Source organism: Alnus glutinosa, chromosome 4 (genome assembly GCF_958979055.1).
Source record: "Alnus glutinosa chromosome 4, dhAlnGlut1.1, whole genome shotgun sequence".
NCBI lineage: Eukaryota > Viridiplantae > Streptophyta > Magnoliopsida > Fagales > Betulaceae > Alnus > Alnus glutinosa.
The window spans coordinates 5,943,043-5,955,636 of NC_084889.1; the positions used below are offsets into that span (position 1 = coordinate 5,943,043).

The 12,594-nt window shown below is 35.9% G+C and overlaps 1 protein-coding gene across 1 annotated transcript; it reads left to right on the forward strand.

The window, feature by feature from the left end:
• The first annotated feature begins 1,255 nt into the window (after nt 1–1,255).
• Nucleotides 1,256–3,558, forward strand: LOC133865899 (uncharacterized). Its single transcript, XM_062302412.1, has 2 exons — nt 1,256–1,492; nt 1,754–3,558. The coding sequence occupies exon 2, from the start codon at nt 1,918–1,920 to the stop codon at nt 3,256–3,258; it is 1,341 nt and encodes a 446-aa protein (XP_062158396.1). The 5' UTR covers nt 1,256–1,492; nt 1,754–1,917; the 3' UTR covers nt 3,259–3,558.
• Nucleotides 3,559–12,594: the final 9,036 nt, after the last annotated feature.

The following is a 12,594-nucleotide window of genomic DNA, read 5'->3' on the forward strand; positions in this document are numbered from 1 at the left end:
TGAGATGGAAAAAGGTCCTTTTTTTTTTTTTTCTTCATAAATTGTTCTTATATATATATATATATATATATATATATATATATATACACACATATCTTTTGTCTATTGAATCCGTTTATATACATATATTTTGTCTATTGAATCTGTAGGATCTACATGTGAATATTTGTAAATTTTATAAATCTAATAATTAATTTAAAAAAGTAATTGTATCAAAATATACAAAAAAACGTGCAAAAATCATTTATATATAATTATTGGATTACATGGGATTACAAAGTATCCATCGCTCTTCAAATTTGACCTCCTTTCATACTTTACAAGCGGCAGCTTGCTGATGGCTCCATTTACCATATATATATAACACAAGCCTTCTTAAAAATCTGTCCGGTTTGGTAAAAGAATTAGAAGAGCATATGAGCAATTTCAAACAAATATTAGATTCTGTTTGTTATTTTAGTTTTTCTCAAAATAAACATATTAACAAAAAATTCAAACACAAAACACTCATAAAAATAATTTTTACTTTTACATCACATCATTATAATTTTTTCTTCTTCTTCTTCTTTTTTTTTTTTTTTTTTTAAAAAAAATAAAAACCCCAAAACACATTAATAAGTTTAAGAGCCCGTATGCCATTGCGATTTCGCCCGGTCAAAAGTTTGTTAAACAAAATCGTGAAAATTATCTCGTTTGAGAATGCGCTTTAAAAGAAGAAGAAGAAAGACACATATAAGGAGTTCGTTATTCTTTTTAAAGACCGAATCATAATGTTAAAAATTAAATTGTAATTTTACAAAATGCTAACTATATTTTGAAATCGCTATTTATTTCAAACAAAAAGGTCCGGTAAGTGAAAACAACATTCAATTATAGTATCAATAAAATAAACAAACAAACAAATAATCTTTGGCCAATCGTCTTAGGTTTCTTTGCTCACTCCAATAAATCAGCATAATAATCTATTGCAAGTTGTCTCACCTGACGTACTAAAGAGTGAAATCCATATTAGAAGTGTCAGAAGCTCATAAGATGAGGCCAAAAATAAAAATAAAAAAATAAAATAAAATAAAATAAAATTTTGAAGCACACTCTCTCGGGCAAATACATGAACTTGGCGTGGACGTCCCTTTTATTAAGCAATTTGCACTGGAAGCATCATATTTAGATTGGACTGACTCTAATTTTGTCGCTACTGTCTTTACAGAAAAGTTTTCATCAAATATTTTAATAATGGACACACTGAATCTTCTCAATTCGCATACATTGAACCTACTATAAGGCCCTTCGTTGGCTACGCCGTTAAAATGTGAGACAATCTTCCTAGCTCTCTGTGCTTCTGTGCTTGGACATAGACGATGTTTTTCGTGATCTTCGACCCTGAATTCTCGGCCTAATTACGGGGAGGTCCGCTTAAGCCTTAAGCCTAAGGCTTTCTGGGGTTGAGCGGCTATTTGGAGATTTGGTGCAGATAAGTAGCCTTTGCTTCCTTGTGAGTGAACTCTTGAGGGTTTATTATTATTTTTTTGTTTGTCTTGAATTTGTTGGGTACTTTTATTTGCTTCTAGTTTTGGTTGGCTTCTTTCTGGGAATGTGATTATTATTATTATTTTTAAATTATTTTATGTACATGTAATTTTTTTTTTTTTTTGTGGAACTTGTAATCGGTATTGGAATTTTGGATGTGGGTTTCTATTTGGTTTGGTTACATGGGGAATGGGTATGCTTGATTGGCTATTTGAATGGCCCCCAGGAGGATGTAGAAGGAAATGAAAATGCTTAGGAGGGTTATGCCTGATTTTGTTGGAGTTCGTGGAGTTTATGAATGGCTTCAACAGAGAGGAAAAGACATACAAACTAGGGTTTTAGGGGTTTTGGGTTTATGGGTCTGATCTGAATTGTTGTTCGGAACAAGCAATGGAAAGGAATTTACCGCAAGGAGATATGATTCCAGGTGGGTCTTCCTACGGAGGGTTTGACTTGCAAGGATCAATGAGAGTTCATCATCAAGCACAACACCCGCATTCAATGCACCAACATCAGTCTCATTCTCGCCAAGGGCCTTCAGTACATCCCTCGATTCATGTGGGTTTCCCGCTCACAATGGGAACCATGCAAAACTGTGATCAAACCATTCCCATGGCAGATTTCAACAAGGGAGAGAGGAGCAAAAACTCGGTGAGCGATGAGGACGATCCAAACTTTACTGAAGAGGGTGTTGATGGTCATAATGAAGCAAACAGAGGGAAAAAGGGATCGCAATGGCAGCGTGTGAAGTGGACTGATAAGATGGTGAGGCTTCTGATTACTGCTGTTTCTTATATAGGAGAGGATGCTGCTTCAGATTGTGGTAGTGGGGGGAGAAGAAAATTTGCGGTGCTACAGAAAAAGGGTAAGTGGAAATGTATTTCAAAGGTCATAGCTGAGAGGGGTTATCATGTTTCGCCCCAGCAGTGTGAGGATAAATTCAACGACCTTAACAAAAGGTATAAGAAACTTAATGACATGCTTGGGAGGGGCACTTCTTGCCAGGTTGTTGAGAACCCTGGACTTTTGGATGTGATAGATTACCTGTCGGAGAAAGAGAAAGATGATGTTAGGAAAATATTAAGCTCAAAGCAGTTGTTCTACGAAGAGATGTGTTCTTACCATAATGGCAACAGATTGCATTTGCCTCATGATCCAGAATTGCAGCATTCATTACAGTTGGCTCTTAGAAGTAAAGAAGACCATGATAATGATGACGTCAGGAGGCACCAACATGATGATCTTGATGAAGATGACCAAGATGTGGAAACTGATGATCCTGATTACTTTGAGGAGAATCACATTTCACATGGGGATAATAGGGGGATGTATGGAGTGTTAGGGTCATCAAAGAAATTAAAACAAAGTCAGGGCCATGAAGATGTTAGTTTTGGGAATTCCTTGAGTTCCCAGGACTACAACAGAAGTCCTTATTCTCATGCACCAATTGCCCAAGCTGATATGAATCAAGCCTTACCTGAGAGCACAAAAGCAGCCTGGTTACAAAAGCAGTGGATTGGGTCGCGCTCGCTTCAGTTAGAAGAACAGAAGCTACAAATTCAAGTTGAAATGTTGGAATTGGAGAAACAGCGGTTCAAATGGCAGAGGTTTAGCAGGAAAAGAGACCGTGAGTTGGAAAAGCTGAGGATGGAAAATGAGAGGATGAAACTTGAGAATGAGCGTATGTTACTAGAATTGAAACAAAAGGAAATGAGTGCTGGCTTTAACTAGTTGTCTGGTCTTATCAAACTTAGTTCACTGCTATGGCTACATGCTTGCTATACAATTACAGTCTCCTTCTGCTGCTGGTAAGCTGCAGTTGGTTTCAAGTGGAGTGTCCAATATTTGATGGAGGAACCTTGCTGGAAATCATTTATGCTGCCTGCCTATCGTAAACGTAGATATTTTGATGGCAATCATTCATTTGCCTTAAATGAATGGTTGAGGGATTTTGTGGCTAGCATTTCCTGTTTTTACTTTGTAAGTTCGAATACTTAATATTATAATTAAGTTGTTGTTCTCTTCATGAAATTTGGGTAATATGTTTGTGTTTGGAGCGAGAATAATTGTATCTTTTAATGGTAACAGAAGAAGACAATAATTGAGTTGTTGCTTCTACCTATATGCAATATATAAGGCAGCATACTTATGGGTCGAGGATTTTAATATTTAGGCCAGCTTGGCTTCAGTCATGGACAATCTCTTGGAGGTCCTTAGGCATTGTGTAAAATAGATTGGCATCTAACAATCTCTAGGTGGACCATATGGTCTATGTAGAAGGGTACTTCATCTTGCTCCTTCTATTAATAGTATTATTTGATTTCAGGTATAAATCTTCTATTTTGAATTCTTCCGGTTGATTCATGTTATTGGTCTACTTTGCCTTAGGATTACATTGTTTCCAAAAGAGAACATTATAGTTTTCTATTAGTAGCCTGTTGGAGAATATGGGGTGGGTCTATGGAAGAATATTAGGAGGGGTTGGGGGAAGTTTTGCAAAATCACACCAAATTTGAGGTGGGAGATGACTCTAAGGTTAAATTCTGCCATGATCTTTGGTGTGAGATATGGCCCTTAAGCATGCCTTTCCAATTTTATTTGGTATTACTTGCGCAAATGATGCTTTTGTTGCTACTCGCGTGGAATTTTTTGGAGGTGCCATTCAGATGAATATGAACTTTGTTAGAGCGGCTCATGATTGGGAGTTGGGTGCCTTTGCCTCATTCTTCAAGATGTTGTATTTAGTGAGAATGAGACGGGAAGGGGAAGGAAGACAAGATGTGGTGGGTCCCTTCCAAAAGAGGGTTGTTTGGTGTTAAATCCTTCTACAATGTCATGGGTTGTCATGATTGTTTCCGTTTCCCTTGGAAGAGTGTTTTGCGGACTAAGGTTCCGTTGATGGTGGCTTTTTTTTGTGTGGTCAACGGCCCTAGGAAAGATCCTTACTATGGACAATCTCCGGAAGTAATACATTATTGTGGTTGATAAATGTTGTATGTGTAAAAAGAATGGGAAGTCCGTGGACCATCTTCTTCTACATTGTGAGGTTGCTTGTGCCATCGCACACTCACATTGCAAATTTTGGTAGTTTGGGGTGACATTGAAAAAGGCGTGGTAATTCAAGGGTAAGTGAAGTTTCTCCTAATATATATCCAATATTCAATATTTTTAATTAAAAATAAGATTGTAGCGTTTTGATATCTCATCGTTCTAGAATTCTCTAAATCTCTCCATTCTCACAACTACCTCTCACTCTCTCAGTTCAAGAAACCACCGGTTCCCTAATCACCACCACTTTGCCTCTCTCCCATCGCCCAAGGTACCAAGTATTTGCCGTTTCACCATATTGACGCTTCTCAGTACCAGATGGATGGCTCTTATGGTTAGATCGGTGGTCCTCAGTCTCACAGTTAGATCGGTAGCTCTCACAGTCTCTATCTCTTTGACTCTCAAATCTTGGCCTCTCTGACTCCCAATCGGTAACCTGGCTACCATCTGACCTGAGGGGGTTGGTTCGGTTTGGTAGCTGACCGCCTTTGATCGTTTGCCCAGTACAAAAACTGTGTACCTACGGCCGTTAATAATGGCTAAATGTCAACTCGAGACGGTCGGTGTTCAGCCCTAGTGGTGGAATATTGTAACATAGTAACATAAAATGGAATGATGAAACTAATGGTAATCTTGGACACTTTCAACTTCGGAGAAATTGAAGAGCCATCATTTTGCTGTGTTGCAGTAAGTGCGAGCATTGTGACATTTGGCTCAGAGAAAAAGGGAGCATTGCTAAGGACATATTTCGTATTTTCACTTAACGACTGTTACACTGTTCATACTGGATTCTTGCAGGACCTGTAACACTTCATCAATTAGAGTCAAGCATGTACTAGGAATTTGATACCTGCTATTTGTTTGGAAGCTGTTTAAGTTTCTCAAGTGTTATGATATCAACATTGGAAGTTACTAGTCCTACTCTTCTTGTTTATCATTTTTATCTTTTTAAAGTAGAAAGAGTCAACCTACTAAATCCAGAGGTTGAAAATGAAATCTATAGCATATGGAACTGCCTGAATTCCTAAAATTATGGAGACACAAGCACCCAAAAGCCACAAGACCTGTGATGTGGATTTCTGTACACTTTGGGCTGAAATTGACACCCCAATCTTTTCATCAGGATAACAGTGCTCCCACTGAAATAAATGACCCCTTGAATCCCAAGCTTTACATACCCAACCCTTTTTTTTTTTTGAAAAACATACCCAACCCTTAAATGTGTTGATAATTGTCATTTTCTTCCCCTAAAAAGGGAAACTATCAGAAGTTTTCTTATGTCTAATGTGGTTTTTGTTGCTCTAATTGTTTTCACTTGAGAAATTACTGATCATAGACCATACTTCAAATTTACAAGTAATAGCTAATAAGTATGTATTAACCAAAACTGCCCTGAGTATAAACTAGCAAGGTTGAAAGAATGAAACAATAATGTTTAAAAGGTACTTTTCCTTTATATATATATATATATATATATATATATATATATATATATATATATTAAAAAAGAAGAAGAAGGTAGTTTTAAGTATCTTCAATGATTGCCATTTAGGTCACTATATAGTTGGTAATTTGATTTTGTTTTTGATAAGTAAGTTGGTAATTTGATTTTAGAGGCAATGTATGTGGAAATTCGCTATTCCAACGAAAACTAAAATTTACTGTTTAGCTAGTTGAATGAGAGAGAACTTGGGGGTAACCATGAGCTGGATGACCTAACTCTGGACCTGAATTAGGCAAGCTTGGATAGTTCACCACCCCTGCTCGAAGTTTGACTTTCTAGGCTTATTTGATCTTCCAACCAAGTGCAGACTTCAGAGGTCAATTACAGACATTAATGCATATAAATGTGTTTACAATCTTCATATTATATTGAAGAATATTATACTTATTTAATATTAAATTTCTTGATACCTAATAGGCTTCCCTATGTAAATAATGTAGCTCAAACCACACATACTACCTCTGTGCCATTAAGTTGGTAACAGTCATGAGATGGTCTCTCTTGTCTTTGAAGAGTGGCTTATACTCCCTTTGGTTACTGAGTTCCTCAGAAAAGGGTGGCTAGGGTAGTTGAATATCAAGTAAATTAGCCTCCTTGTCAACTCCTTCAACTGTAGGACAAAGGTGGTATGCTAATTTAAGACCAGTTCAGAAATGCAGCTACAATTTATCCATCACTGGGGAAAAGATCTCAACTTGAGAAATGAAGCTACGATTACCCCATCATTGGGGGATAGAGCTTATCCAATCCAAAGAGTTTTTAGTCCTTGTTCATGGAATTGCCAATTGTCTTTTCAGGTCGGCCCTAGTGTCTACTCAGTCGACTGTGGGTGATTGTACTGGAGGAGATCCAACTATGTAGGGGAAGATCCTGATTAATCTGTCGAAACACTTCAGTTGCAGTTTTTTGTTGTGTTTAGTGACTCAAGGAATGTATAATATGCTCATTTTCCTTTTCTAAATTATCGGATTTTTATGTTGGCACATGAGGGCAGTTTTTGTTGTGTGAGGAGGCTTATCCTCCCTATGTTGAAACAAGGAAACAAATTCATGTTGAATCTTAGGATTATATAGTGGACTTTTCTTTGGTCGTTGTGTCACATTGTGCCACAATCTGCATTGCTCAAATAGTAGGCAGACGCTACTGCAGTTGAGGTGAGGATCAGAATGCTTTGTCCTGCAATGAAGAAGAGTATTTGTGATTTCCTGGTGATGGTTAAGTGCAGGCAAGTGTTAAGGGGGCATATGGACAGGATTTCATAATTAAATGATTCCTTTTTGCCATTCATAACTTTCAAGAAGGTATGTCTTGTTTTTGTATGGTTTTCTTAGGATTTCAATATATGTGCTCATCTGTCTCACATTGTTCTGGTAATTTTGGTGAAGAAATCACTTCACAGAATTGGGTTTTCAGATATTATGGGAAGTTAAATTCAATCATTTCATTGTGTGTATAAATGCATCTAGTGCTTGTTTTTATCCCCCTGAATAGATTGTTTTCTGATGTAGAAGATGTAGGTGTCTTTCATTAACATTGGATTATGGTAACCTGCCATTAAAATTGCTTCAATTATCTTTGCTAGGATGAATAATATCAAATCCATCTCTCTTGCTGAAACTAAAATAAACTATAAAACGTTTTTTTTTTTTTTTTTTTTTTTTTTAATAATATCCAGTGGTTGTCTACTAAACTGTTGTCAAGGGGTGGAATTTTGCCTATTAATTGTTAGAATGAATAACGATCAGCTTAGTCTTTTACCAAGGGCAAATTCTACTGCTTGAATGAGCCAAGTTATATTAATAGGATGAATACTTAAGAGGACTGGTCACCATTTCATTTATAACTAACTTATCCTTTTACCCTATATTCAAGCAGGGATCATGCAATACCAGATATAAGATGACCCTTAACAGCCTAGGACTATTGTAATGCTGTGGCCTATGAGTAGGATGGGATCTTGATTGGCTTAAGGTATGGATTAAATAGGGTTTAAGACTTTGCTGTGGGAATTTGAGAATTCAAGACAGTGGAAATATAGGATAGCAAGATAATTTTGCAAACTATAGATTTTAGAAAATGAAAGAACTGAGTTTAAATATTTTGGATAAGGCTAATACTGTTCTTAAACTGGCGGACTGTCTGGTTTGGTAATTGGGGCGGTTTCTGGTGACTTAATTTGACATGATTACAATTGGTTGAATAAGACATCTTGGATCCTCTAGCAAAAGACTAGCATAATTTGTATATTTCAGTGCTACTTCATTCTGAACTTCCTATAATGTTAACACATGGTTGACATTAATAGGTTTGCAGTGTTACACCTCCTGTGCATACTAAAAACTAAAAGTTGCCTGTACATGGTGGATGCCTGCTTAACTACGGACCTTCCCACTGAACTAGAGTCCGGGTTTCTCATTTTACAAGTGCGTCTTGGAAATATTTCGAGTTCTTTATGAAACTGTATAGAGTGCTAAATTACTTATGCACCTTTTCCAAAATATCATGATGTGTACTCTCTTGATCTCTCTCTCTCTCTCTCTCTCTCTCACACCCACACACACACATGCACGCACACACGCATACACATGAATAATCATTCTCAACATTTTGGGGTGTTCCCTGCAAGGCATACTCTTGGAGCATGATTCAATTGCTATTTGAACATGATTCTGTTGAACTATGTTTTACAATAATCTATTCCATGCTTATGTTATATCTGTAAGCTATTGGCTTATTAACATCTTACTCTAGTTCTTAGATGGGCAAGAAGCTATCCCATTATCTTGCTCTGTTTTAGTGCACATTGAACAGTTGCAAGAAGTTATAGAATAAGTGAGAAATCTTTTTGTTGCTTGTTTTGCTTTTTATTTTTGCGTTATGTAATAAACGTCATTTGCTAGGCCCTCATTTTGTTATCAGACTGTTGATCTTGACTTTCTAATTCTTGAAGAAAAATGATATCAGCACTAGTTCTGGATGATCTTTTTTTTTTTAAAAAAAAAGAAGAAATTTACTGCTACTCTGACCCTAATATAGTAATTTGCCTATATTATGTTGCTCATAAATTTAGACTTCTAATCTTGTTCCTTTGGCAAAGAGTTCTATGGGTTATTGTCTGCAAATTAAATGAGCATAGGGAACTACTGGACAAATATATCTTGCCGTGATAAATGTGCAAACATGTAGCTTTTGTGTTTTACTTGTTTGTTTGATTTTATCAAAATGGAAATCTTTGTAATGGAGATACACCAATAAAGAACAACGCTTCTACAGAAGATACACTTTATTATATACTTTCAATTGCTGATATTGCAGTAGAATTATCTATTAAAAGTTGATTTCCAAGGACTTGTATCTTCATGCGGCTATATACGTTTGTCCTGTAATATACCTGTTTAGTTGCCATGCATGAGATGCCAACTTGGCCACCAAGTGGCCTGAGTGATGATGCCCAGCTGCTGTGGATCATAATGGGAAGTGGTGTCTAGGGTTTGTCACCAGTTAACGGAATAGAAAAGTCCCTTACAAACCGGCGTACTAATCATGCCATCCTCTAACCAATTAAATTTATCCGTCAAATTATTTTGATTGTAAGGAAGTTGTAGTAAAAGGGGCGGCCGGGGGAGGCAAGGCATGTAGATTCTTGAGATAAGAGTACAGTGTTGGCCCGTTTGGACGATAGCAAAGAAAGTGTTAAAAGAAACACTTAAAAAGGTAAATAGGCAAAGGCTTATCCTGTTATCCATTTTAGGAGTCGAAGTGGGACAGCAGTAACAGAAGGAAAAAGCAGCGAAGTGGACGTGAGAGGAACGTGGTTTTTTGTTATTACTCTCCAGTCCCCCATTGTAAGTTGTTTGTGTTAACGCACATGGGGGCCTCCCAACCCCCCTTCCCCCCCCTTGTTCAATGCGGGCTTTTTTGAGTGCTTTCTTTTGGCCCACATGGGGGGCCCGTTTACAGTGACCCCTTTCTCTCTCTCTCTTTTTTTTTCTCTCTTTTTTTTTTTTTCTTCTTTTTAATTATTATTTTAATTTTAATTTTAATTTTTTAAAGTTTTTTGGAATTGGCAGTTGTTGCTGTAATGATTTTATTAACTAAACAAAAGTACTAAGTACTAAGCCTCGGGATCGTTTTTGTGGGTGCACGTGCTTCCATGTTCCAATGATGCAAAACCCGCGCACATTTTTAATAACCAAAATCTTTGCACATGCTTATGATCGCTTGCAATTCACTCCCCACTATAATCTTTATTGTTGTAATTTATCAAGCATTCTTAGAATAAAAATAATGAAAAAAAAAAACCACTACGGAAGGTTCTGTTGATAATTTTGCCAGGTATGAAAAAAAAAAAAAAAAAAAAAAAAAAAAAAAAAATAAGAAAAAAGTGGGTTGGTGAAAATTAACGGCGGTCACTAATGAAATTAATCATTATCATGTCTATTATATTATCTCTAATTACCAACAATAATTATCTTTTATGTATATAGCTAAAAAAAAAGTACCACTAGTAGGAAAAGTAACAAATGTCATGATGCCTATCTGAACAAATAATTTTCATATGAGGCCAAAACATGAATGAAAAGTTAAGCTTAATTTTGATATAAAAAACAATGCTATATACCATAATTTTATTTTATTTTGCTGCCTCTTTTTTTCTTTTCTTTTTTAATATATATATATATATATATTATTTTATAAAAGAAAGGAGGTAAAAAAAGAAAAGAGAGAGAGAGAGAGAGAGAGAGAGAGAGAGAGAGAGAGAGAGCGGGAGAGAAGGGGAATCAACATGGTGGGGTGGTGAGCTGGTGCCAGATAAATGCAGGGGTTAATCCCACATGGTAGACAAGATGGAAGTGTACATTCACATCACATGCCCACCCATGTGAAGTAAACCTTTTGTCTACATATATATGTTAAACCTTCTTTTTCCATATGCCCCTGTAAATTAAAACTCCCCTCCACCTCTACATTTCTTACGTATTTAATGTGTACATGTGTATTTGCATGCCTCTTCTTTTTTTTTTTTTTTTTTTTTTTCTCTTTAATTTATGTTTTCTTTAATTTTTTTATTTTATAACGAACCCCACACATCATATATTATATTATATTATATATATGCCGGTGTGTGTGTGTTCGCTCGCAAATGGCACTATTGTGCTTGTGCAAAGTTGACTGTTGGGCTGATAAGATTCCAGTTTTATTAAAGCACAAAGGGACCATTTGCTTCCTATTGCTATTATGCTATATAGGATCAATAAAACAGTGACAAAAAAAAAATAATAATTAAATTTATTATTTCTTGTCGATCAGCTTAATTTTTTTTTAAAAAAAAATTATAATATTAAAAAAAATAATCTTGAAAAAGATACATGGAAGACGTATGGCTCCCCATATGTAGGTGGTAGACGAGTTGTCATATCACATATCTTTCTACGAAATTCTCAAAGCTACCAATCCGATTGCGCCACGTGAGCTGGTTCGTATAATTATGTAAAATGCCAGCCTGCCCCAGACGACAACATTATTCACTTTCATCAAAATATACGTGAGAGACTACTCCTTACGGAGGGACGGTAAGGCTGTAAATTCCAAATGGTGGGCATGGTGGGAAAAGCATCTCTCCAGCTACCTAGAGATGTTCTACAAGGCATCTATCCTATCCAGCTATTTAGATGTTCTGCCAGCCAACAAGCAACCCAAACAAACAAACCTCCTAGTAAATCTAATGTTTTGTAATACAAGCAATATACATAAGCAAACATCTTTAAATAAACAAAAAAACAATATTACACAATTAAATTATGTACTAGCTAGTCTATGTGGCACTGTCACGTACAATTAAATTAAATTAAATTGTTTAGTAGCAAACATTATAAGAGTTCGTTTGGGTTTGTAATTTCAAAAAGTGCGATTTGAAAAATTAATTTTTAAAAACGCAGATAAGCGTTTGGCAAAATCGTAGTTTAAATTTTAAAATTCGTAGGTTAGCCTTTAAAATTTCGCGTTTTCAAAAAACCACCCATTCGCTGCGATTTGAAAAAACTGTCTTCTGCGTTTTCAAATCACAATTTTTTAAAAATGTAATTTTCAAACGATTTATTTTTTGCAATTTGATTTAAAATCGTATTTTTTATCTAAAAAATCGCAATCTCAAACGCACCTTCAAGTGTCACACGTCTCATTTCCAAGACACGTACAAAAGCTGATCAAACTACAATTGATTCTGAAATTTGAATGAGATTGATTACGTGCCATTCACCCTTGTCCGAAACAAGAACAAACGGTACTGCTTATATATTTATATCGTTTGATATTACTTATCTTATTACTCCACCTCCATGGTTCTTATTTTACCAAAATGTCCTCCACTTGGCCTTTGTATTACCAATGGGTTTACGTATTTTGGATGACAAAACTACCCCCAAGACGTGATTCTCATGTGTTTCGCATCTATTTGATTTTTGCACCTAATCCTCCCAATGATAGTATACATACAGGTGCACAGGAAAGTTTTC